This window comes from Mustela putorius, unplaced genomic scaffold (assembly GCF_011764305.1).
Source record: "Mustela putorius furo isolate JIRA1106 unplaced genomic scaffold, ASM1176430v1.1 tig00537248_pilon_pilon_pilon, whole genome shotgun sequence".
Taxonomy (NCBI): Eukaryota; Metazoa; Chordata; class Mammalia; order Carnivora; family Mustelidae; genus Mustela; species Mustela putorius.
This window is the reverse complement of record NW_025422387.1, coordinates 4785044-4812275: the sequence shown is the minus strand read 5'-3', so window position 1 is coordinate 4812275 and position 27232 is coordinate 4785044. Positions and strand designations below refer to the sequence as shown.

Here is a 27232-nt window from a genome sequence, read left to right as displayed (position 1 = left end):
GGCACCTGTTCCAGTCCTGCTATCTTCCACCACAGATGGAATTACATGGCAACAATCACAAACCAGCTCTTCATCTCCATTGCTGTCCTGCCCAGCGACTTCCCTTAGGGCCAGCCACTAGCTTCCTTCTCCCCCCATTTCACTCACTCAGCAAAGTTTCCACGACTCCTCTGCTGCAGCAGCACCACGGCTCCTCTCCGGGTCTGGTGTCTGAAGGTAGGTGTGTGCGCACTCCAGCGATCTAGGCAGAGCTGTGGGATATTCAGGGAACAGCTGCACTCACCAACTAGGTGTGGTCTAGAGACCAATCACAGTCTCCACGTGGTCCCTGAGCAATCAGGGAGCTGCGCAGAGCCCATCCCAGGCCAGGCGGGGCACTGGCAACCCTGCCTCCCCCCCACCCCGCCGCCTCCCCCGGCTTTCACCACCACAGCCCACAGGCTCTAAGGATGCCTGCAAAACTCCTGATCAGATGGGCTTACACTAGGGGATTTTTTTCATGTCCCTTCTTGTCTTGCTTTTCTCAACGCTGCCGGTGGGATACAGTCCAAATCCTTTTCTAACAAGCTCATATTGAAGAGGAGCCCTATCCTACTCTTGAGTCTCAGACTAGAAGAACCACTATACAAATGACTTTCACTTATGACTGTCCAACTACAGCAAGGGCTGTTATCTTAAAAACACGTGTGAGTATGCATGTATGCATGTATGTGAGAAACAGGAGCTTGGAAAACCAAGAGCTCCTGAGTGCTTGATTCTAACTGACTGAGTTTAGCAGTTTAGAGACGCACTGTACAGGCACCGTCCCATTGAGCCCACTACCAATTTCAACTCCCAGGATTGATGCAAAAAGAGCCAGTTAGGGTTTCGGCAAGTAAAGAACAGACTCCCAGATGTAACAATGAAGAAAAAGCACAAAACTTTATGCTGCTTCAGATTATTTTGCTTTTTGTTGTAAGTTTGTGATTAAAGACTGGGTTTTTTTTTTTTTTGACCTTTAAAATAGCAGGGAGTGTGGACATCAACCCTTTTTTATCAACATCATCATCCAGAAGCAAATGGCTCCTTAATCTAATCAGGGTCTGTTATGATCAAATCATTGCCTCGGCCGCAGCCCTGCTGAAAACAGGAGCGGAACATTATCAAGCTGCTCAGGAAGCCAGTGAGTAGTAATTGCTCCCCCAGAGAATTGGTCATCTGAAGGGCTTGTGTGTCCTGTCTAGGCAAAGGAAAGAAAGTATGGCTAAGATTTATACCTTTAGCCCACCCCAGAGCAACAGACGAAAAAGAGAGGCTACTAAAGCAGGCGCAGTTCGGTCGGCTTTCACTCCCACATCCTTCAGATGGATGTCTCGGAGCACTTAGGTGTTCCAGGCTCTGCAGACTCCGGTCCCCAACGCAGCAACCGAAGCTTAAGGGTATGTGAATGGTACATTCACATGGCTTAAAATTCACAGACATTCATTTCCAAATAAGAGCAACTGAGAAAGTTTCCATTATTGCCTTTTTCTTAGATCACTGGCAGACAAAAAGGCATCTTCTATTTTCTGTGGCAGATTATTCAGCCTCTGACTACGTGTAATACATCTGGCCGAAGAGCAGAATTCCGACTCTCCACGGATCAGTCTGTGGGATGCTGCCCTGGTGCGACCCGCCATCTTTATTTTACCACAGTCCCTCTTCCTATCGGTTTTAGACACTCCGTTCACTTGGTAATTTTTAAAAAAAATTATTTCTTCTTGAATTTCTGCTGAATACAGACACTTCCTCCTGGTGACAGGCCAATCTTTAATGTACAAGTGAGAACAAGAGGCAGACCAGCAGGTCACGGTTAACTGTAATCCATTTCTAGGGACGGCAGAGCCAGAGCAGCCAAACCTTCCCAGTGCTCTTCTAGAATTAAATGTGCTATTTTTCATATTCCTCCTTTTAACCGTTAGAGATACACCTCATGTTACTGCACTTTGCAGACAGTGTGGTTTTTAAAAATTGAAGATGTTTGGCAATCCTGTGCTGAACAAGTCCGTCAGAAGAGCGCCATCTTCCCAACAGCATTTGCTTACTTTGTCACATTTTGGTAATTCTCCTATCTCAAGCTTTTCCATTATTATTATATTCGTCATGGTGACCAGGGATTATAATTCACTGAAAGCTCAGATGATGGTGAGCATTTTGTAGCCAAATTCTTTAATAAAGCAATATAGTTTTTTTTTAGACACAATGCTTTTGCACACTTAAGAGGCTACAGGATAGTGTAAACATAATTTTTATATGCACTGGGAAACCAAAACATCCACTCACCTCACTTAATTGCGACACTCACTTTATCGGGGTGCTCTGGAACCAAAGCCAAGTATCTCTCAGTATGCCTGTATTCTTTTGTTCTACAGTTGAACCACAACTCAAATACTTCTCTGTTGGCTAAAACTCAAAAGTATATAGTAAGACACAGAATAGTGCCTATGCAGACTTCTTTATCTATGTAGACTTCTTTTTTATGGAGTTGCTGGGGAGGCAGAACTGTCTACCTAGCTAGACAAAAGTCCAGACATGATGTAAACAATCCGCCCTCTCTAGGAATAAATGTACCATTCACATACCCTTTCCCAGTAAGGGCATACTCCTTTGAGACAGAGGCTGCTTCAAGGATTAAGTGAACTCACACAAAGGCGTATAATATATAATTATCCAGCACTTTCTATTTGCATACAAATGAAGCAATTGATGTTTTTAAGTTGTCTGCTGAATGCATTTTAAGAGCCGACCTAACTATCCTCTGAGCAAGCGAGTACAGAGTCACGAGTGAATGTCGACACATGAGACACAACTGAGGGTCTGTTCACAGAACAAAAACCCCGGCCAAGGAGATCTGACCAGACTTGAACTGAATCCCGTGAGCCAAAGACATTGAGGGACAAGGTGGATTTCGTTCTCTAAGTGGCTGAGGCTGACAACAGCTGGGGCTTGGAAGGTATAAAACGAATCTCCCTGGGATAATGAGTATTTGAAAACAGATTTTCTATAACAGACCTGTTTTTTTTAAAGACCCTTTTCCAAATACTGAATGTCAAGGCCAAGTGGAATGCATGAGAAGGAGATCTTTTAAATAGGACCTCTTCTGCTCCTCATTCTTACAGAGATGTTTTTGTAGAATTTCTCTTTCACTCACAGCGTGCATTGTGCTACCAGAATTTCACTAACAGAACAAAATGAGCAGAAAACATGTGTGGTTACTGAGAAACAACAGAAGCCACACCTCCCCGGAGGAAGGATGCTGACCTTGATCCCCCCACAAAGGGGAGATTGGGCAAGGGCTATGAAGCCATCCGTTTGGTCCCGTTCTTGGATTTAACTTCCAGATGCTGGGACGGAGCAGGAGGGAGGCAGGAACACACGCAGGTTTCCAGCCTCTCGACCAACACCCTGTCCCTCTGTCCCACAGGCTAACCATCCCTTGCAGGAGAAGCAGCTGCGACTGCTGGACGCCAAGGTCATGGACGAGCTGCACCAGAGGAGGCAGAGGTCACTGGACCAGGGCTTGCAGCAGAGCTGTATGTTTCTGAGCAAAACAGACGCAAGAGGCTGAGTGTAGAGAAGGACGTGCGACAGCTATCGTGCAGGTGGCGTCGCCAAAGGCCGAAGAAGCAGGAGTCGCTGCTGCTCACGGGGGACCAGCTGGTGCTGGGGCCCACGATGGATGGGAAAGAAAACCAACGCCTGGGCGGAGGCATCTACCACGGCAACACCGGGAACAACACGCATGCTCAGAAAGCGTCTGAATAGCATCTAAGAAAATTCTCAGGCAGCGGCTCCCCAACCTCACGTTCTTCGACGTAAAAAGCCCTTGACAAGTATGAGACCCACAGAAACCTAGCTGGTCAGACAGCTGACGAACTTGGATTTGGAGAAATCTCCACGCCTCTTGCTTTATAGAAGACTGAGAAGCAGAAGGAATCAACACTTGCCTTAGGGATCACCTAAGACAGGGGCTCACAACCACCAAACAGAATGTGGCCTAATCTGCAGGACAAAGAGATCTCAACTCAGTGACAGGGCCAGCTCCTGCTCCATCGCCTAGCTACTGCCCCAGACCTGACGTGCCTTCCAGAAATTCCTGTCCATTAGGGATGAGACGTTCTACTTTTCATCTTCAGCCCAGTCTCCACCTTCCTATGTTAAGAACGACCTCATCTGCGCAGCTGTACGAGATTATCTGTCCCCACTGTCCTTAATACGTTTGCAGGGTCTCTAAGGAAGACCCCGAGCTTAGAACATTAACAACTGGTGTTTCTGGGAGCCAGGTGGATTCTCTTCTCTTTTTTCTTCAAGAAATTAGAAACACGAAAGAGAAGCAGAAAGGAGAAACCAGTGTAATTGAAGAAGCTGACCCCGAAGTAAATTCTGTATTCTTCTGTCATTTTTCAGTGGGGTTTCACTTCCGTTTGGCGGCTTCTCCAAAGGAGCAGTTTATTTTGTAGTTCATTCAAGTCGACTCTGATCCCCCTAGAAGGGTTTTTCCATTAGAGACTCTATCCAGCTGGCCCCATTCATTAGCTTCGTGGTGGCAATGACGTATTCTGTACCTCCATCTTCCAGCTGGGACAGGAATCGCAGCGCAGCGATTTCGGCAAAGGTTACTCCCCCGAGGAAAAATATCAGAGTGACTCGGTTTTCCCCTGGTTGACCTGAAAGGGAAACATTTCAGAAAAAACAATTATTTATTATGGGTTCTTCTCCTACAACGTCTTAAAAAACTGCATCATGGGCGCCTGGGCAGCTCAGTGGGTTAAGCATCTGCCTTTGGCTCAGGTCATGATCCTGGGGTCCTGAGCCTGAGCCCCACGTTGGGCTCCCTGCTCAGTGGGACGTGTGCTTCTCCCTCTCCCACTCCCCCTGCTTGTGTTCGGTCTCTCGCTGTGTCTGTCTCTGTCAAATAAATAAAGAAAATCTTAAACAAACAAACAAAAAAACTAAACTAAAAAACTGCATCATGGGGGTGCCTGGGTACTCAGTCGGTCGGGCACCCAACTCCTGGTTTTGGCTCAGGTCATGACCTCATGGGATCAAGCCCCAGAGCTGGGCTCTGTGCTCAGCAGGGACTCTGCTTATAGGTTCTCTCTCTCTGCCCCTCCTACCACTTGCTCTCTCATGTGTGCTTGCTCTAAAAATAAATAAATCTTTAAAAAAACCTGCATCATTGGGGGCGCCTGGGCAGCCCAATCTGTTAAGTGTCTGCCTTCCACTCAGGTCGTGATCTCAGGGTCCTGGGATTGGGCCCTGAGTCGGGTTCTGAGCCCAGCAGGGAATCTGCTTTCTCCCTCTCCCTCTTCCCATGCTTGCTCTCCCTCCCTCTCTAAAATAAATCTTTAATTTTAAAAAAAGCATCATATGTAAGAAAAAGCAGTTAACTGTGTCTTGGTATGTACAGACAGCTCCTTTGAAACTCAGGAATGCGATTTTGATCTCAATGTTTTTTCGAGCTGAGATCGTCAACTCAGCAGTTGAAAGCTGCTCTCCTGAGAGAATGCCGGGTTCTAGAGCTTTTGTTAGCAACTAACAAAAGAGGTTACCCGACCCTGAATCCTACAAATACCTTACAAATGTACTTTACAAAGCAACTGCACAATCCACGAAAACCACACCAGCAGCACGTAATTCTCTACGGAGACTGGCCACAGACTTACGTTTCTTCTGCAGTCCCGTGGGCAAGGGCTGCCGTTCTTCGAAGTGGGGCCCTGGGAGTATGCGGAGGACTTCCTCGATGCTGCGCCAGCCAGGCCGCGAGAGCAGCTGCGCCAGGCGCACGCTGAGAGGGGCGTAACCACTGTACACATACGATATGTCCGTGGGATTCTGTGAAATCACGAGAGGGGGGAAAGTCTGTAGCTACAGAGACACAGAGCCACTGAGTAGCGGCCTTTTGGGTAACCCAAAATTCAGTGATTTGGCTTTGAAGGCAGAAACACAACTGAACTCCGCAACGTCCCGAGGTTAGCTTTGAACTCAAAACATCTCGAGGCACTGACCATGAAATGCTGTTATCTGCTTTTGGCAAGAAAATTCTTAAAAGGAAAGCCAGCACTCTCTAGCCGAGTGACGACGCGCATGTCCCTGGAAGCCAGGCGTTCTACTTTCGGGCTTGTCTCTGACAGAAGGGCTCATCCACAGGAAGAGACCAAAGCCCGATGTATTAACCGCAACTCCATGCGTACTAGCAAAAGACTGGGAAGTACCTGAATTTCTATCAGGAGAAATCTGTTACATCATAAATTAAAGTTTAGCTGCAAAACCACTATGCAGCAATTAAAAAAAAAACTTACAAAAAAGAATGAGATCACAGAAGGATCTTCAAGATGTGGTGTTAAGTGGTAGCTGGGGTGGGTAGGGAGAGGCAGGTCAGAACAGTGAAGAGAGGGGAACTCATATATTATTATTATGCTGTACAATATAGAAATTAAGAGTATGTATATTCTGCCCCCGAGGGGGAAGATAATCCGATTTTGCCACTTTTAATTATTAGCTTTTGTTGTAGGAGGCAGCCTGATTAAGTTCCTATGAAAGACCAAAAGAGAAAATAAGAAATTTAGAAAAACCGGAATCAGCAATAAATGTAAGACAACGTGCACTCTACTTCGGAGGCCAATGGTATAAATATGCATCATTTATGTTAAAAGGTCTGTAGAGACACAGAACCTTCCTGGAAGGACAGATAAAAAACTGATTACAGCGGTTCCTTCTGAGGGAAAACCAGGGTGAGATGTGGAGGGAACCTGACCTTTCGCTGTCTGCCTTACTTCTGTACGGCCGACATTTTTACCACACGTGCTGGACATTTTCCAGATCCTTCTGCCTCCTCGCTCCCCCACCTTGGTGCTCTGTGTCCAGGAGGCAAACCTGTAGGCTCTATGCCAATGTGCCCCCACGCCCTCTTTGGGTTGGCCAATGGGAGGCACCAGAGGGAACCTGGAGAGTGGCCAGCACGAGGGGTCGGGTTGACGGCCCTGGCTTCCTTCCGCCACACTGCTGGGGGCGGGCTGTGCCTCTCGGCCAGAGGGCTCTCATCCCTCGTCTTGTCAGATGGCCTCTCCACACAGCTCTTCTCTCCAGGTCCTGGAACAGATTTCTGCGGCAGTTCCCTCTCCTTGCCCTCGGGCCCAGGCTGGTACCGGGAGGTAAACTGAGCTGAAGCGGAGCGGCGTGTCTCACCTGCTCGTTCACGTCATCCATCCAGAGGCGCAGCGTTTTCCGGATGGTTGGGTAATTGTTTCTGCCCCCCGTCTGTGGTTTCAGCAGGCCAACCTTCTCTAGGTTGTACAAGGTCAGTATGTGCTCATAGCCGTACGTCTGCAAGGCGAGCAGTTCGGACAGAAGTCAGAGCAGGAAAAGAGTTTCTGCCACTTTCTAAAAAGAGCACTTCCAACAAACGGATTTCGTTTGTACGCTGGGACCCCCAAGTCCACGGGCTGTCTACGGGCACGGGGGACGCGTGGAGCGTGCTGGGACCCCAAGTCCATGGGCTGTCTACGGGCACGGGAGCCGCGTGGAGTGTGCGACCCGCGTGCTCGTCACAATTAACCAGCTCCCTGCTTCAAAGACCAAGTTCAAGTTTTTCCTTTAAGGTCAGAATTTATTAAAAAAGAATAAAGTCAGAATTTATGGACCCAACAAGTGAGCATCGAATAAATAATAAATGTTTTAAGTGTGATATAATTTGATATTTAAAAAAAGAATGAGGCACATCGATACATCCTGATGAGGAAGATCTGGATACACTCTTTTTTTTAAAAAACTACTTACTTGAGAGAGATAGGGAGAGTGCATGTGTGCATGAGCAGAGGGACGGGCACAGGAGAGGGAGAGAGAATGTCAAGCAGACGCCCCGCTGGGCATGGAGCCCCACATCCATCTCAGGACCCTGCGATCACAGCTTCAGCTGAAACCAAGAATCGGGTGCTCAACGGGCAGTACCACCCAGGCGCCCCTGGATATATTCTCAAGGACAAAAAAATACAGTAAAGGAATACTATATACAGGAGGACTTTCTTTCTGTTTTTAAAAAGATAGAGTAAAGGGGTGCCTGGGTGGCTCAGCGGGTTAAATAAAGTCTCTGCCTTAAGCTCAGGTCATGGTCTCAGGGTCCTGGGATCGAGCCCTGCATCGGGCTCTCTGCTCAGCAGGGAGCCTGCTTCCCCCCCCCTCTCTGCCACTTGTGATCTCTCCCTTTGTCAAATACATAAATAAATAATCTTTAAAAAAAATTAAAGATAGAGTAAATAGTAACAGTAAAAGCCAGCGCTTACATAACACTTCGTGTGCAGGGCAGTGTCTGCTGTAAGGGTGTCACACACACCAACTCTGTGTCTTTATTAGAACCCGACGGGCTGCGTGGTACTACCGTCTCCATCTGACAGAGACGTTTACATAACTTGCCCAAGGTCACACAGCTACTCAGTAACAGAGCCGGGACACGGACCCAGCCAGTCTCCCCCCAGAGTCAGTGAGAGTGAATATTCTTTGCCCATAAATGCAAACAAGGGAGTCTGGAGGCACATAACCTAACTGCGGCCCCGGGGCCTGTCTGGGGAGGGCGACGGGGGCGGGAGTGGGGCGCGGGGAGGACCACGTGTTGCTCCTGGACACTTCGCCTTATTTGAATCTTATAGGATGAGAATGCATGCGTCATCTGTGTAATTTTTTTTAAAAGACAAAACAATATAAAAAAAAATTTGAGCACTTAGTTTTAATCATAATGACTTTAACTGTGCCTGGTGATAGCAAATAAATACTACAGGAGACACATCCAAACAGGGGAGAATTTTTAAAATAATGGTGGCCTTTTCCTAATCATGAAGTAAAACGGGCTTAAGTATGTCTGCTAAGGGATCATATCAGAAAATTTGCAAAGATGTCCTTTCCTCCATCAAATGCAATCTGGGTAAGAGCAAGGGCGCCAGACCCCAGTTCCCTGGGCTTTGGCACTGGCTCTGCCCCTCACTAGCCGGGTGACCTTGGGCAAGCTACAGAGCGACCCTGTGCCTCAGTATTTTTTCATCCATAAAATAGGGTCGATAACAGTATCTAACTCACAGGGCTGTAGTGAGGATTAAACAAATGAATACAATAAGGCTCTTTTACTAGAGCCTGGTACATAGTAAATGCTCAATAAACCTTAGCTGTTATTGTGATGCAAAAACAGTAAACAGTGACCAATACCAAGGACAACCCCCGCTCTGCGTGTTAAAAAAAATTTAAGACGGTGGAAACAGTATACCAAAACAGGAGCTTTAAGCAGTATTTTTTTGAAAAGATTAAGTCATTTGAAAGCTACTGACCTGGAGAATTTCTCTTTTGTAATAATCCAGAACTTTTTGTTTGAGTCCACTGTTGCACACGGACTGGAGACAAACCAGTCTTAACACCTTGATAAGTGGGTGCTTTTGGGCAATACAGTCTTCAATGTAGCTATTGACCTGGAAACAAAACACACATGTATGTATCCCGGCATCCGGTTTGGGGGCCTAAGAAACTTGGTCTTTAGAATTATTTTTCAAAGTGGAGGACACACTCCGGCAATGCAACTGCCCATCTTGGCACAGCAGCCAGCCTTCTGGGAGGATGTCTGGGGCGTGTGTGACCGTGCATAATAGTAATAGGCACTTTCTTGGAAAACAGAGGAGATTTTCTAGAGAATAGGAAATTTCCAGAAACTAAATGAATTTTAAATGTATGAATAGAGTTAGATCTTTAAAGGAATTACATGAGCAGTTTCCTCAGAAAGCAAATATCTTCATTTAACTACGACAGGCCTTAAAGATGGCTGGTTTCAGGGGCTGGGAAGCGCCTTGCTGTCTGTGACATGAAGAAACTTAAGACTTTCACATTCCGCACTTGCTCTTAAAAATGCCTCGGCAAGGCACGGGAATCAACACCGTTGCTCTTCTACCTATAATCGTATGTTTGAGAAATCACCAATGATTTCTCAGTTGTTTTGTTCACATACCTTATCAGTGTCTACTCCGGACATAAACTCCTGTTCCGCTGTTAGTTTATCAAAGAAGTCTTCAGAAGCTGAAATGTAATCAGCAAATATGCAACTTAGAAATTAAGTAAATGTTGATTTATTTGAGCAGTGCGCTTTCCGACCAGAAGATAATTAAGAAACAAGACGTGCAAAAAACAAACAAGCAAAAGGCTCAAACTGTCATCTGAAAACAATCTTCTAAACACGGAAAACCCTACGACCTTGTGCTCCTAAATTGCAGCGAGATGTAGCTGACCCCTCTGGGGCCCTTAGGACTCAACACAGATCCTAAGAATTTTGCCTCGGTACCAGGGAAAGCCCATCTCCCTAGCAACTCACAACCATCATCAAATTCAACCCAGTTTTAACTGCTTTCTATTAACATGAAAACAAAGGACCGAAGACTTCATAATACATGGCCCCCATGTTTTGTGAGTAAACTTGTCTTTGGTTTAAAATACATCTTCCGAGCGCTTTCAAAATACTCAACGTATGATCTCTCTACCAATTCTGCAGGAAGTTTTCAAGGGAGAAACAAAAAACAAAACCAGAAATATCACATTGGTCTGGTTAAAAAACCCTTAACAAGAGAGAAAATAACTAGACAAAAAGAAGCCTCACTATGGTGGCAAACTTACAGAAGAGTTTTTTCCTCTTACCGCTTTTCCAAATATTTTGTTTTAGGATGATATTAATAATGGGAAGAAAATGAGCTAACCATCAATGAAACACATTTAACTATGGACATGCGAACACTTAATTTTTAACACTGAGAATGACAATGTTCACAGAGAGCTGCCTTTCCCAAGGAGGTATCGTGGCGCCTATGACCCTGGCATCAGTGCGTACGAAAATCAGCCCCAATGAAAATTATCCCTCCAAGGACACTCACTGGTAACATCCTTGATTAACTCAGCAATCGAGGTGTGGTTTGCAAGTGAGCCCCTTGCTGCTTGCATGTGGGGCAGCTGGGAAACAAACTGTTTGATCTCCCCAACGGTCTTAGCGTTGTGCCGCTCCTGAAATGGAAGAAATGGAAGACCCATCAAGCAGGGGGGAGATTTTATTTATTAATTTTTTAAAGACTTTTTTTTCAAGATTTTATTTCTTTGAGACAGAGTGTGCACGCGCACAAGTGGAGTAAGAGGCAGAGGGAGAGGGAGAAGCAGACTCCCCACTGAGCAGGGAGCCCGAAGTGGGGCTTGATCCTGGGACTCCAGGACCACGATCTGAGCTGAAGGCAGATGCTCAACCGACTGAGTCACCCAGGTGCCCAGAAGATATATATATTTTTTAAAGATTTTATTTATTTATTTGACAGAGAGAGATCACAAGAAGGCAGAGAGGCAGGCAGAGAGAGAGAGGGGGACACAGGCTCCCCGCTGAGCAGAGAGCCCGATGCGGGACTCGATCCCAGGACCCTGAGATCAAGACCTGAGCCGAAGGCAGAGGCTTTAACCCACTGAGCCACCCAGGTGCCCCCAAGGTATTTTATTTTTAAGTGCTCTCTTCTGTGTCTTGCTCATGGGATGTATGACTTATATCAACGTGAGAAAAAGAATGCAAATAAATCAGGCCAAACCCAGCTCTGAAGTTACAAGAGAAACAGAGATGAGTTCATGGTGCCTGACTACTGTGTTAGTAGTTTTCAGAGAGTAAGTGTGTGAGGTTTTCTCCTCCTGTGCCCGGGCTCCTATTATGACTGGCATTCGGGGGCATCTGAGTATTTGTGGGGGCACTATTAGGTCACCCACAAACACTTCCGAATAAAAAACAAAAACATTATGTTAAGAGGGAAACGTAAACAGCAAAAGTATCCTCTATAAAAAGACAAAAAAGATGCATTCTTACTGCTGAATCTCAATCCTGAATATTGTCCACGAACAAAGTAGACCTCGCTTAGTGATGGGATTTTTTTTTTTTTTTTTTTGGCAAAATTTAATCATGTAAACCAAATGTAACTTAAGAAATGTGAAAATCGGGCGCCTGGGTGGCTCAGTTGTTAAGCGGCTGCCTTCAGCTCAGGTCATGATCCCAGGGTCCTGGAATCGAGTCCTACATCGGGCTCTCTGCTCAGTGGGGAGCCTGCTTCTCCCTCTCCCGCTCCCCCTGCTTGTGTTCCCTCTCTCTCTTTGTCAAATAAATAAATAAAAATCTTAAAAAAAAAGAAATATGAAAATCAATGAATAAATATAATCCGTCAGAAAGATGAAATCTAGAAATACAGACTTGGTGAAACATTAGTTTTAAAAAATTCTCCCAGTTTACGTTTCCGAAGTCTAAGTAGAGTTTCCCGTGTTACTGAACTTCCCTGTTTCGGAAGTGAGCTTACCCAAGAGTAAATGAGCGGCCGGGTGAGAGGGGGCGGGAGGTGATAATGAACCGCCTCCCTCATTGTCACCCACCACCTCCACGGGGACCTAGCGCTGTCCCCCCTGACCACAAGCTCTATTCTGGAGGATCTTTTATTTATAGTACAGCTGGCCTCCTCATGAGGGAGGTAGGAAATAACGAAAAAGAAAAGGTAAAAAAATATCGAAAACAGGAGGCTGTAAAGTGCAAGCAGTGCTCTGGCCGCCCCACCAGGAAGGAGCAAACGGAACACGTTCTGTCGCGGGTCTGGGAACAGGTCCCAAAAGAAGCCCCAGGAGCCCCAGGTCTTTAGGAGGGAAACATGCACCTGCACGGACTCCCTGAGGCTCTTCCTCCCCTTGGGGGGGGGGGCAGTCCAGCCTGCGACCCAGGGCAGCAGCAAAACCCAAACAGCCTCACCTCAAACGCTGCGGAGATCACCTTCGCTTTCTTGCTAAGCACGGAGCCCACCGCGTTGAAGTTTTTGTCTCGGATCTCGGCATAGAGCTCCTCTGCGGAATTCAGCTGAAGTTTCTTTGCTTCCGTGGGGAGCTCCTTCCCACCATCGCCCTGTTTCTTCGGGGCAAATTTCTCCGGAGGTAATTTCACATAACCTGGGAACGACAGTGCATTTACCCACTGTGTGCATTTACTGAAGGAACAGATCAGGTGCCCGGGCACAAAACAGGATTTTCCAACTCAGGAGACAAATAAGCCAGCTTCAGGAAACAAATGGCATATAATACTGAGGTTTTTATTCTTCCACAAAGTAGACTTTAATGGCAAAAGAAATATATCTGGATTATTATGAGAATTATTATTAAACATTTCTAAAATTTAAAATGCTACAGAAATAAACAAGCCTATGGTGTGGGCCAAAGCCAAACCAACATGTCTCTGACCTTGGACCTAATGATCTGTCCCACCTAAACACTAGCAGGCCTCCCCAATCTTCCATCTGGTGTCCCCAACATCAAGTGTCAGCCCTTCCCAGGATACGTCGCACTGTGACCTCCACGGCATCCCTGTGTTCCTGACTCAGCCTGCCCCTCGCTGTGGCCTCTCCGCCCACCCTTCACCAAATGCAGTGCAAATACGGCCTCTCCAACAAGCTTTCCCAACAACTGCCAGCCCCGAGGGTCCGCCTTCTCCAAACTGCAGTGCCATCTGTATCTAACTGAGGGTCACTGCCCACAGGGACAAGCAGAGTCTGGCACGCTAAGCATCCGGCCAGCCTTCGTGGGACCGACACCAGTTTTTGCCAGATTTTTGTTTAATCTGGTGTCCAAAAGCCAGAAGTCAGAATTGTATATTCTCAAATAGCTTCTAATTTATGTGCAAAGAAAGCATCTCAAAGAAAACCCCCCAAAAATGAAACCCCCTCCCCTCAAAAAATGCCCTTTTGAATATTTTTATCCATTGACCTTTCAGGAAACACAGATGTCACTTTACTTACTGTTCTGAATGCCATAAATTTCATCAATGAGTCCTTCATATGTAAGCTGAGTGGCGAGAGGCGTCAGTAAGTCCACATTTCGATCAAGCAACAAGAGATTATCAAAAACAGGAAATATTGAATTTTGGCTTCCAGTAAACTCTCTCTTCATCCTGATCATCATATTGGCCACTTGCTGGAAACAAAACATTAGATCAGGTGGGACCTTTCTGGGAAGCAGCAGATTTTAAAATGTAGCTAAAACCAGAAAGACAATCAAAAAAATGTAAGAGGAAGGAAACTGTGGAAGGGGGAGACTGATCAGAAATCAGCAGTTAGAGAAAAGTATCTGCGGCTGGCCACCCACTCCCATATGTGCACGCGCGCCGATGGCTGCCACCACTCGGCGAGGCGGGAACTTGTTATTCACGAGACCCCTGTAAAGCCACCACGAGCGCTGACTCGGCGCATACCGAGCCTCTGCTCCAAGGGGAAACACGGGGTTAGGCTCCGGTGAGCCTCTGGTCACAACATTTCTACTGACTCATCAACGGGCAAGCTTGTTTTCCGTGTGCCTCTATTTAAAGACACTATTTCCTACAGATTGTTGAGTCACCAACAATGAACTCTGAGCCAACAGCACCATCACTCAGGCCTGCGGGAAGCTGAGCCAACACGGCATCCTCTTCTTGGTAAGGCCCAACCACGGCACTGCAAGTGTCCTGAGTGGGGGGACACGGGCAGTGCCGCACAACCCACCCTTGGGGCCCTGTGAAACAGGGAAATCACCAACAGAAAGCACAAAAATGCAAAAAAACATGGTGTTAAATAATGCGTGACACTACATAAGGGCCCAAAAGGACACTTGTGTATAGCCCGAGAGCCGGAACAAGAGGGCAAGCCCTGCTTTTGCAAGGACGTCAGCTGGGAACACGCACAGCGCGCCACTCAAATTTTTGCCACTCTTGACGTGGCCGCAAAACACTGCGAATATCAATTTGGGGTTACATGTACATTTCAGCAATTAGGTGAGTTCAGAAATAAATAGGATTGGCTGTACTTGTTTGTAAATAGCTTCCCACCTCTCCCTTTCTGGGTACCAGGGCACCCTTCCTTCACCGTAGAAACACACACCGCTTCTTACCCTGGCGCACTCTCCTTTCCCAAAGATCTGGGGGATTGTCCCGTACAGAGCCTGCATGGTCATCAGCCCCTTGGCTGCGTGGTAGAGGCTCGTCTGGTCACTCTCCAGGTAGCACTCCTGCGGGGAGAAAGGGTGGTTCCAGTTAGGCCCCTGTCCCTGGGCGCGTGCTGGGCGCCTGCCTCTGTCTGGCCCTGGGACTTCCCCTTTATTTCCCACTTTGCCTGGAAAGCTGGGAACGCAAGACCGTCTTGTCAAGCTGCTGTCTGGCAGTCAAGAACACGAGGTCAACAGCCATGCTACTGGGATGTAGTGTGGAAGCAACTGGCAGAACCTTCTGGAAGGAAAGTGTTCACCAAGCGCAGCAATTCTTCTTACTTATCGACTCTCAAGTAAACTGATTAACGAAGATGGACACTGAGAATGGAAGGGCATTCTGGGAAGGCCACATGCTAATCCCCACAAAGGCACACATTCTTTGACCCCCAAAGTGCCAGAGGACCGCACAACAGAACACTCAGCAGTTCTGACAAACATGAGATCTCACGAACATTGACAAAAAATGAAGCTGAACAATTTTTAGAGTATGAACTCATTTTCAGAAAATACATTTTACTTTATAAGATACATGAGGTCCATTTTGTCAAGGCCAACAAAATACACACAAAGCCAGTTGGGAAGCGAGAGGGGAAATGCTCAGTTCTAACACTGACTCAGGTCGCCTTGATCTGAGCCGCTCTGTGCCACCTCCCAGCGGCTCTCTCGGCCGGTCAGATAACCTCTGTGTGCCTCAATTCACTCACCTGTAGAGGGAGAACATTCTACATAGTGTAAGGAGTAAATGAAGAAAACTCACGTAAAACATTAAATCCCAGCACTGAAAACATACAGTAAGTGCTTAATAAATGTTAGCTTTTATTATTTGTAATTGTTTAGCTGTTTTTCACAATCATCATCTGCTCCCAAGTCAAATGGTACATGAGGGGTCTGGGGGGCTCAGACGGTTAAGTGTCCGGCTCTGGATTTCGGCTCAGGTCAGGATCTCAGGGTCGTGAGATCAAGTCCCACGGTCAGGCTCTGTGCTGGTGTGTGGAACCTGCTTCATTAAGATTCTCTCTCTCTCCCTCTCCCTCTGCCCTTCCCCCCTCCAAAAGAAATAATAAGTCAAAATGGTACATTGCACCAGACTCCTGCCCTCCACCCACCCACCCAACGTGGCTAGTCTAACACCAGAGGGATTAGGGAGGATAGAGAGCACTCGGGCACTCCGCCCCTGGCAGGAAGGGGGGCTGTCCCCTGAAGACACTGTGAGGACTGTCTGGTCACCAATGGAAGCAGTGCTCGAGGATGGCCGGAAGAGCCAAATAGGAAGGTTAAAAAAAAAAATCTAAGACATACTTTCTGGCAAAATTACTTAAAACCCCTCACAGGAGCAGAAATAAGACAAAAATTCAAGAAAAAAAGTATTAGGGAACAACTCTCAAAATAGTATCATATTATTATTTTTTAAAGATTTTATTTCTTTGAGAGAGAGAGAGAGAGCACGAATGAGTGAGGGCGAGGGCAGAGGAAGAGGGAAAAGCAGACTCCCCGCTGAGCAGGAGACCTGACATGGGGCTCGATCCCAGGACCCCCAAGATCACTACCTGAGCCGAAGGCAGACAGACGCTTAGCCAACTGAGCCACCAAGATGCTCCTTTAAGACTCTATTTTTTTTTTTTTAATTTATTTGACAGAGATCACAAGTAGGCAGAGAGGAGGAAGCAGGCTTCCCGCTGAGCAGAGAGCCCGATGTGGGGCTCGATCCCAGGACACCGGGATCATGACCTGAGCCAAAGGCAGAGGCTTAACCCACTGAGCCACCCAGGCGCCCCTCCTACGACTCTATTTTTAAGTAATCTTTACACCCAGCATGGGGCTCAAAGCCACAATCCCAAGATCAAGAGCTGTGTGCTCTACAAACCAAGCCAGCGATTTTAAATTTAAAAAGTTGTATTACTACAGACATTCTGTTTTTTTAACATTTACTTTATTTATTTTAGAGAAAGAGCAAGTGAGTGAGCGTGGGAGTAGGGGCGGAGGGAGAGGGAGCATCTCCAGCAGACTCCCCCACCACCCCAAACCCGCCCCACCGGAGCACGGAGCCTGATGCAGACCTTGATTTCATGACCCTGAGATCACATCCTGAGCCAAAAATCAAGAGTTGGATGCTCAACCGAAGGACCCACGCAGGCTCCCCGGACATTCCTTTTATAAGGCTATCTTTTAAAAAAGATTTAAAAGTTAAAAACAGATACTAATCTTGAATTTTTTGCTCTAACATAAGCGTCGGTGGGGTTATTTGTGTTAATATCCCAACTCTACTGTGCACTTGTGGAGTTTTAAGCCAGGAGGACATTTGGGGAGGGACAGATGCTAATATTGTTAACATTTAAATACACATACTTTTTGACCTTCAAATCCCACATGCCCACACAATAGAACAGCCCACAGTTTCTGTAAAGGAGACAGGTTTATATACACTTATTTTTATGTATACGCATGAAGGCCGTGACACATTAAACAAACGGGGTGAACTCTAATTCCCACATTTTTATAAAGAACAACGATGGAGAAGATCCTAAGCACATTCCCACAGCACAGAAAGATCTACCTATGCCTTCTGATGCCAAAACCCACTGAATTATACTCATTGTTTAAAATCACATAAATATGTAAAGTTACATCAACTCCATCAGAAACTGGGGTTGAATTTTGCATTGGGGGAATTCTTAGCTTTACCATCCAGGCAAAATCTTTTGATTTCTAAACAGAATCTGAAGTGAACGTACAAAACCAAGAGCTTGAAATTCCCAGCAGAAAATAATTTTTTTTTTTTCAAAACTTCATAAAAACAAATAGGAAATCTCTCCTCTGGACAGGGCTTGTCATGCTGGGACACGTCTGCCTCAGCTGCTAGCAATTCGCATTAATTACAGAGATGTGAATTAATGACACGTGGGTACACCATTACAGCTATGCAAGAAACAGATGAAGCAAAATGGTGACTCCAGTCCAGGTGATGGATATAAGGGTATACCCTGTCAAACTCCCAACTTTTGTTGAAAATTCTACACTTTTCATTTAAAACGATGGAGGAGGGGCGCCTGGGTGGCTTGGTCGGTTCAAGCCTCTGCCTTCAGCTCAGGTCATGATCCCAGGGTCCTGGGATCCAGTGCTGTGTCGGGCTCCCTGCTCAGTGGGGAGCCTGCTTCCCCCCCGTCTCTCTCTGCCTGCCTCTCTGCTTACTTGTGATCTTTGTCTGTCAAATAAATAAATAAAATCTTAAAAAAAAAAGGATGGTAAGTAAAACAAACACATAAAATTACATTTGCAAGAAAACTCTCCATTCTGGAGAACAAAGGCGTGCACATTTGCTATAAACACAGAAAATAAGCAGCAGAGAAAACCAGGCCTGGAACAACTGGCTACCCACCTGGAAAAAATTAAACGAGCCTCTACCTCACACCACACAAATACACAATTCAAGCTAGATTAAAGCCCTGACCTTTTGTTTTTTTCCCCAAAAAACCAAAACTTCCAAGACTTTTGAAGGAAGATTTAAGATTTCCCATGTCTTCAGGATAGAGAAAGATTAACAATACTCAAAAAAAGCACAAACTAAAAGAATAAAAGTGATATATTTAACTACTTTAACTTGGAAGACTCCTACCTCTCAGTGTCAAAGCTTACTACGAAGCCAAGTAATGGAGAGAGTATGGAACTGCCCTACGGACAGGCATAGTGATTAATGGAATAGAACTGGGACATCAGAAATAAACAGTTATGGGGTGCCTGGGTGGTTCAGTGGGTGAAAGCCTCCGCCTTTAGCTCAGGTCATGATCCCAAGGATCGAGCCCCGCATCGGGCTCTCTGCTCCGTGGGAACCTGCTTCCTTCTCCCTCTCTCTCTGCCTGCCTCTGCCTACTTGTGATCTCTGTCAAATAAATAAATAAAATCTTAAAAAAAAAAAAGAAAGAAACACTTATATTTATGGACAACTGATTTTCAACACCAAGGGCACCAAGAGAATTTAATGAGGAAAGTTCTGCCTTCAGGCAAACAGTGCTGAACAACGGACAGCCACATGCAAACAGAGAAGTTGGATCCCCAACTCACATCAGATAAAAGGGAACTTAAAGAAGCTCGTAAGACTGAAACCATAAAACTCTTTGAAGAAAACATAAGGGTCAATCTGTTACTCTGGGTTAAGCAATGATTTCTTAGATGGGACACGGAAAGCAAAAGCATCAAAAGGGAAAAACAGATAAACTGAACTTCAAAATGAAAAATTTTGTGTTGAAAAAGTTTTTTTGTATTGGGAGAGAACGCTTTTACCAAGTGAAAAAAACTCACAGAATGGGAAAAAATACTTGCAAATTGTGAATCCAATAAAGAACTTGCATCCAGAACATTCCAGAATTCTTACAACTCTTCTCATGAGAAGATAAGCTATTCCGCTTTAAAAAAAATGCACCACGGATCAGAACAGACATTTATTATTTTTTTTAAGATTTTATTTATTTGACAGAGAGAGAAATCACAAGTAGAGAGGCAGGTAGAAAGAGAGGGGGATCCCAGAGGGCTCGATCCTAGGACCCTGAGATCATGACCTGAGCCGAAGGCAGAGGCTTAACCCACTGAGCCACCCAGGCGAGGTGCCCCAGAACAGACATTTCTTTAAAGGAAGACATACAAATGGCCAAGCAGCTCATGAGAAGGTGATCAACATCACTAGTCCTTATGGAAACGCACATCAAAACCACAGTGAGAAAATGCATCACATTCTCCACGATGACAAACTTCAAAAAGACAGACAACAATGTGCTGGTGAGAATTTAAGTTTGGAACCTTTCTCTCTCTCTGGTGGGAGCAGAAAATGGGTGAGGACAGACCTTTACCGTATGACCCTGTGATTCCCCTTCTAGGTATAGGTAAGGGAAAGGAACACACATGTATTAATGTTAATGAAAACCTCATATTAATGTTGGCATCATCATGATGGCCGACAGATGAAAAATCATGGTATGATGTATGATTTCATTGATGAGAAAGCTCCAGAACAGGCAAATCCATACAGACGGCAATGGACTAGTGATTGCCAGTAGCTGTGGGTGGTGGGGGGTGGGGTGGGGAGGACTGACTGCTGAAGGGCAGAGGATTTCTTTCTGGGATGATAAAAATGGTCCACAATGAGACAGCGGCGATGGGTGCACAATTCCATGAACACCCCGGAAACTGGTGCACCGCACACTTTAAAAGGGTAAATTTTATGGCATATGAATTAGGTCTCAATAAAGCCATTACTAAAAAAAAAAAAACAAAGCAAAGCACTTTATAATGGGAAATGTCTACGTGATAAAAGATTTTATAAGTAAAGGTTAAAAAAAAAGATATTAAAAGGAAAAGATAATAAAGTATAAGTAAAAAAAATTATAAAAAAGACGCAAAAACCACAGATCGGGAGAACATACTTGCAGCTTCTGTAACCCACAGTGATCTGTGAGCACAGTATATAAAGAATTCCTTAAAAAGAGAAAAATGGGCAACAAAAATGAACAAGTTGAAGATCTCAGAACAGGAAAAAATCTTAAATGTCAATAAACACATGGAAAGAGGCTCAGCTTCACAGAAGTCACAGAAATGCAGATGAAAACAGGATCGCTGACACTGTTGTGCCCATAAATAAGACAAAAACTGAAGTCTGACATTGAAAGGGAGAATGTCGTACTTACTTTGAACGCCCCCTCCGATTCCATGGATAAGAGATCCCCATCAAATGGAATGAGGTCGAGGCTGTACTCGTCCCGATGAATAAAGGATCCCAGAACACCCAGATCCTTCAACCGCTGTTCGCACAGTAAACTACGTCGCGGCACAAACAAAATGTGGAAATCTCTTGTTGGACCGCGTCTGTCTTCACTGCAAATGAAGTAACGCTGGTTAGCTTACGAGCAGCCACAAGTCATAGGCTATTTTACTTATTTTACTCCCAGAGCCTTACCACTGCCTTGGCACACAGCAGGCGCTAAATAAATGCTGGTTGGATAAACACATATATACTGACTTTCAGATTCACACACTGTTATACAGTTGCCCCTTTGCTCTCTCTTTCCCTCATGGGAAAGAGTCATTGATTCACAGCCAGTGTTTCGTGATGCATTTTCTAACTTTCTCTTAAACTTTCTGTGGGGCTTTAAAGCTCTCAGGTTTATTGAAACGGGATATCCGTGTCTTACTGAAAACAAATGATTCTTTAACCCCACCAACGCAGTGACACAGTCTTACAGGAAATGAAAGATCAATCTTGACTCCCAGGTCTAGTCTCCTTGACAGCGGACTTCCCAAAATAGCCTATATGATTTTAAGATCTTAAGGGCCACATCAATCAACTGTACCACAGAGAGCAGACGGGGCTGAGAACTTCCTTTAAAGATTGGATGCAGTATTAAATTTTAATCAGCTCGTACTTACTTTGCTTATGAAAGTCAAGCACACTATACTGAGCGTATTGAAAAATAACCATCTGAGGTTTTGGTTTTGTCCTTTCTATTGGTATAGGTCCCAGTTTTAGCTGTCCAGAAAATGGGGTTATATGTTGATCCCCTTCTCCAACTGTTTGAACAACTTCACGAGTTTCCCATTTGCCCTCTTAGGCTCTTTCGCGCCTACCCTGTTCTCTAAATGGCCACCTTTCCCCGAACTGACAAGATGAGGAACTCCCGTAAGAGGCTCAGTACGTTAAAAACATGAGAAGAACCGACAGCTTTTGGACCAAACATAAGCTGTGAGAGATACCTGAGCACATTTTCAGCGATTATATCCATCAGTTCTAGCCTGGGTCTGACAAAAAAAATAATATTCTTGACATCAGCTGCTGGCAAACGACTTCCTTTAAGAGTGAACATTTTTTCCACTTCATGTTCCTAGGAAAATACACACACAAAAGGTTAACAAAAACCCTGAGCTTTACCTGTCATATCCAGACTCAAACATCAGTAACAATCCCAGCCGAATGACATTACTTGATTAGCAAAATTTAGTTTCCCCAAATCCAGATGTTTAAAGGACAAGGTTTCAGGATTAAGTCACTGCTACTGCACCTGAATTCAAATGACTCTCACTCGAGAAACCGTTAGTGACACTAGGTAATGGTCACTTACTACAAGGCTAGTATTTTCCCTAGAATTAGGATCAGCATAAAATCACTGGCCAATGGACCACTGTATGAAGAATGTTAGACATGCATTAGTATCAGTGTCTCTAAGGGCCCAAGAGCTTTGCCAGCCAATTACTCAGGGGAAAATGTAAAATCCTATTATTGCTAAAGCTTAGAATTATTAATTCCTGAACAAAACCCACATAACTAATTTACCTTCAGTAGTGAATATTGTGCAATCAGGCCAAATGGTCCTGTGAGGTACTCGTCCCAAACTATTGCCTGTAGAATGGAAGGGGCACTCTCGTTATAGTTAATATCAGGAATTTCACCAAAACCAAAAAAATAAAAAAAAACACAGCAGTCATATGTACTAGGAATATTTGCTTCAAACTCTGAATTAACAAAAATTTTAATTGGCTCTAACCACATTCATATCTTACAGGTCTAAAGAAAAACCAGCCCTGGACAAGTGATGCTTCTGCTGGGTTTTTGTTTTATTTGTTTTGTTTTGTTTAAAGATTTATTTATTAGAGACAGAGAGAAAGACAGAGAGTGAGTGAGTGTGCAGGGAGGGGCAGAGGGAGAAGGAAAGAGAGAATCTCAAGCAGATTCCCCTGAGTGCGGAGCCCAACTTGGGGCCCAACACATGACCCTGAGATCACAACCTGAGCTAATATCAGGAGTTGGGAGTCTTAAAAGACTGAGCCACACAGGGGCCGCAGTGATGCTGTCATGGGGAAGTTAAGACTTAATCACTGTCCTCAACAGAAAGAAGGAACTATAGTTTGTTGTGTATCTGTGTCATGGTATTAATTATTAGACTGAACGAGATGGAAACTGCTAATGGCAACAGTTCAACCTAGTATTTTCTATGGAAATGTCGTATAATCAAATTATATAAAATTAAAACCTTGGATATAGGTATTACAAATCTTACTTTGACAGAAAAGTTTTAAAAGGTTTGGGAAGTTTAAGTAACATGTCCAGGGTCACATATGGACCTTGGATCTAACCTATAGCATAGGGGGACCAACCTAGAACTCAGTGACCCACAAATCATTGCTCTGGGCCCTTATGAGCCTTTCTACTACTAATCCCCAGAGTCATTTCTTCCTCCCCCGCTTTAAAAAAAAAAATAGAGGGTGCATACCAGGTGGGTGGAGCGACAGAGGAAGAGGAAGAGAGAAACTTTTTTTTTTTTTAAGATTTTATTTATTTATTTGACAGACCGAGATCACAAGTAGGCAGAGAGGCAGGCAAAGAGAAAGAGAGAGGGAAGCAGGCTCCCTGCTGAGCCAAGAGCCCGATTTGGGGCTCTATCCCAGGACGCTGGCATCATGACCTGAGCCGAAGGCAGAGGCTTTAACCCACTGAGCCACCCAGGTGCCCCAGGAAGAGAGAATCTTAAGCAGGCTCCACATGGGGCTGGTTCTCACAACCCTGAGATCATGACCTAAGCGGAAATCAAGAGTCTGATGCTTAAGGACTGAGCTACCCAGGAGCCCCGCTGTTCTCTTTTTTAACTGAAATTTTTACTGAGATAAGTGTAGATTAACATTTATTTGTAAGAAATAATACAGAGAGCCCTTGGATGCTCTGCCCAGCTTCCCCCAGTGGTAACATTTTGCAAAACCAGGGGTTTTGGCTCAGTGGGTTAAGCCGCTGCCTTCGGCTCAGGTCATGATCTCAGGGTCCTGGGATCGAGTCCTGCATCGGGCTCTCTGCTCAGCCGGGAGCCTGCTTCCCTCTCTCTCTCTCTGCCTGCCTGCCTACTTGTGATCTCTCTCTGTCAAATAAATAAATAAAATCTTAAAAAAAAAAAACATTTTGCAAAACCAGAGTACAATATTATATCCAGGATACTAACACTGATCCAACCCATGATTTTATTCAGATTTCAGTATCATTTCTTGAGCTTGAACTGGGCACCTAGGACTTAGCCTGCTTTTTTTTTCTCTCATTGACTCCCCAGTTTTCCTTTTCTTTTCGGAGTTGTGTTGCCAATTACTTAAGGAGGCCTGATAAATCCTAAGGGGAGTGAAGAAAGGTGACACCACTTAGAAGAAATCCTTTCAAGTCCCTGATCTACCATTTCTCATTCAGCTGTAAGCTGGGTGGTGGTAAACGTCTAACAGGAGAAACAATCCTCAGAATGGTCACGGCAAAACCTCAAATAACTATAATTTATTTCATAATCCGTGTGAGCAGCAGGTTGTAAAACGCTGGTGCTTCGGAGACTTTCGATGGTTCGATATACAACGACACGCTGTAATGCAGGGACACGGGACCGTCTATGTCCTTGGGCCGCGCCCGCCCCACGCGTCCTGATCTCAGGAGCACCAGACCTGCTGGACCTCTGGACATGAAGGGCACCTGACACAACTGTTTCAGGTGGCTGAGATACCACAGTGGCTTACTGCGCTGCAATAAAAACAAATGCTATGCCACGCCGACGCCGAGCTGTGCGCCTCCGGACCTACCAGTAGGCCCCTCTCCCCGCCTCACCGGTCCCGCTTGTTCCCCTCCTCGGAAGCCCCCGCGACCTCATACACCTGGAGCTCAGGCGGTCAGGAGCCAGATTAGGCCAGGCCGGCCTGGCGGCTGGAGAGCACTGACACTGCCTCCCGTCCCTCACCTTGCTTCCCGCACACTTGTCCAGGAACTCGCGCAGCTCGCGACGCACCGCCTCGCGCAGCACGTTCAGGTTCACTCGTCCGTAGGACAGGTGCGCCGCCATCTTGCCCCACCGCCCCTTTCCTCGGCGAGGCCCCACGGACACGGTCACGTGACCGCACTGCCACGTGACCGGGGCGACCGACAGCACGTAAACCCGGAAACTGAATTGGGTTTGCGTCTGCGGTCTTTCCCGGCCCTAGCGCCTGCCGTTTGTTCTACCGCGTCGGTCCCGACACTCCCCAAGGCCGTCCCCCCAGCCCCATCCGGACCCTGACTCGGTCCAGGAGTCGTTGGGCGCTGGGAATTGAGTTGAGAGGCGGGGACCGGCCCCCTACTCGTTCTTCTTAGCAGCAAGCATACCCACTATAATGGAAGTCTTTTGTAGCACTCAGCCTTTCGCGTTGCTCTGTTTGTAGGCTAAACTTTACGAAAAAGGACAGCGGCTGAGGGAATCCGTCATGGGACGTCGATGTTTAGCTCTTCTGGTAAACTTCCACTGCATGGTATTTCACACATACACTATTCCTCGTGGAATCCAGTTCCATCAGTAAAATTCGTATGTTACCTTGTGAGTTGTGAGGATCAAAAAGGTGGAATTTACATCATGTTTCATATTGAAAGCTTAGAAGGGTGCCTGGACCTTAACTGCTTAATAACTAATGTTTTAGGAGGATATGTGCGTCTCAGTACTTCGAGGAGGATGGAAATTGACTATTTGGGAGGTGAAAGAGGTTTGAAAACGTTGGGTCTTCAAGTGGATGCTTCCTTCAGTCCTTTATGTACACTCTGTGGTATGAAGAAAGGGCTCACTAAACAACTACCATTAAGTCTGGGTAGGCAAGTAACAGAATTTCTGTTCTGTTCTGTTCTTCTGTTCTGGATGAATCAGAAAAGCAAACAATCATCCATATATACAGACTAATACACTCAATTCCATGATTCCATCAAAACCATTTAGATTTTAAACTAGCTTGTTTCCACTCATGCACACTGTTCCATGTCCTATTTCTCCACCCAGTTTTCACAGTGCTTCTCAACCTGCATCACAAGTTCTTGGGGGTGCCCAGGTGGCTCAGTCGTTAAAGGCCTTCAGCTCAGGTCATGGTCCCAGGGACCTGGGAACCAGCCCCCCCTTTGGGCTCCCCGCTCAGGGGGAAGCCTGCTTCTCCCACTCCCACTTCCCCTTTTTGTATTCCCTCTCTCACTGTGTCTGTCAAATAAATTAAAAAATCTTTAAAAAATTTTTATTTTTTTAAATTTATTTATTTGACAGAGAGATCATAAGTAGAGCAGCAGGCGGGGTGGTAGGGTGGGGGCGGGGGAAGCAGGCTCCCCGCTGAGCAGAGAGCCTGATGTGGGGCTCAATCCCAGGACCCTGAGATCATGATCTGAGCTGAAGGCAGAGGCTTAACCCACTGAGCCACCCAGGCGCCCCTAAAAAATCTTTTTTAAAAATTGTCACATGTGCAGGCTTTTTGCCCAACTGAAAATGTGTATTATTTTAGCACCATCTGTGAGAATACATGTTGAGCTCAGCAGGCCTTGTCATGAACTGTTAAATGAGGCTTTAACTTAGAGTTAAGAGTTGAAATGCCCAAGGCTAGAAATCCCAAGCACACATGAATGTAAATGAGCAAGACCAGGATGATAAACCCTCCTTCTCAGACAGGATCAGGATGCTAGAAGATGATCAACATAGGTGTTTAACTTGTGTAGAGACCAAATGTTTGGAAGCACTGCTATACTGCTGTAGTTGCCCTATAAATATTGTAGGCCTTAGTGTTTTTTTAGTTTTTATGGATATAATTGACATGTAACATTGTATTAGTTTCAGATGTACAACATGATTTGACCGAAGTATAAATTGCAAAATGAGTATCACAGTAAGTTTATAGTTTGAGTCTTTTAATCCCCTTTGGTTAGTACTGAAGTCTAGGACTAGTGACAGGGTATTACTTAGGTTAAAGTAATGTTCTTGTTCAACTAATAACCGCTTTGGAAATATCTCGGCGAGACCTTTTGGGGAATCTGTGCTCATAAAACAAATTTTTGGTTCAGTAATCATTTTGCTGAACATCATAGCAACGTTCAGAATTTCTAAAACACTATGGATTGATAGTTGGTACTATCTTGTGCCATTTATATTTTTGTCAGGTATTACAGTGTGATATAGCAATGGATAATAATCGTAGTATTGATTTGATGTTAAGTGGGTCATAGGATGCTATGAGATGGGAATACGTTTTCTTTTTGGGGGGGGGATACATTGATTTCTTAAAAGCTGTTTATCAACAAGATTGCAGTAGAAATTTCTATTTGGATATATAGTGCTTGCTCATTTAAGAAAAAACATAGACAAATAAACCTGAGAATAAATGATATAAACAAGTAAAACAATAATACCAG

The 27232-nt window shown here is 45.3% G+C and overlaps 1 protein-coding gene across 1 annotated transcript; it reads right to left on the bottom strand.

Moving 5' to 3' along the window:
- Positions 1 to 2679: 2679 nt before the first annotated feature.
- Positions 2680 to 24949, bottom strand: VPS33A (VPS33A core subunit of CORVET and HOPS complexes). Its single transcript, XM_004753177.3, has 13 exons — positions 24786 to 24949; positions 22364 to 22429; positions 21787 to 21914; positions 20724 to 20910; positions 14953 to 15069; positions 13830 to 14004; positions 12794 to 12987; positions 10914 to 11040; positions 10001 to 10068; positions 9333 to 9470; positions 7207 to 7344; positions 5685 to 5853; positions 2680 to 4685 (listed from the first exon to the last, which is right to left on the bottom strand). Exons 1-13 carry the CDS (start codon positions 24885 to 24887, stop codon positions 4504 to 4506), a joined length of 1791 nt encoding a protein of 596 aa, XP_004753234.1. The 5' UTR covers positions 24888 to 24949; the 3' UTR covers positions 2680 to 4503.
- Between the last annotated feature and the right edge of the window lie 2283 nt (positions 24950 to 27232).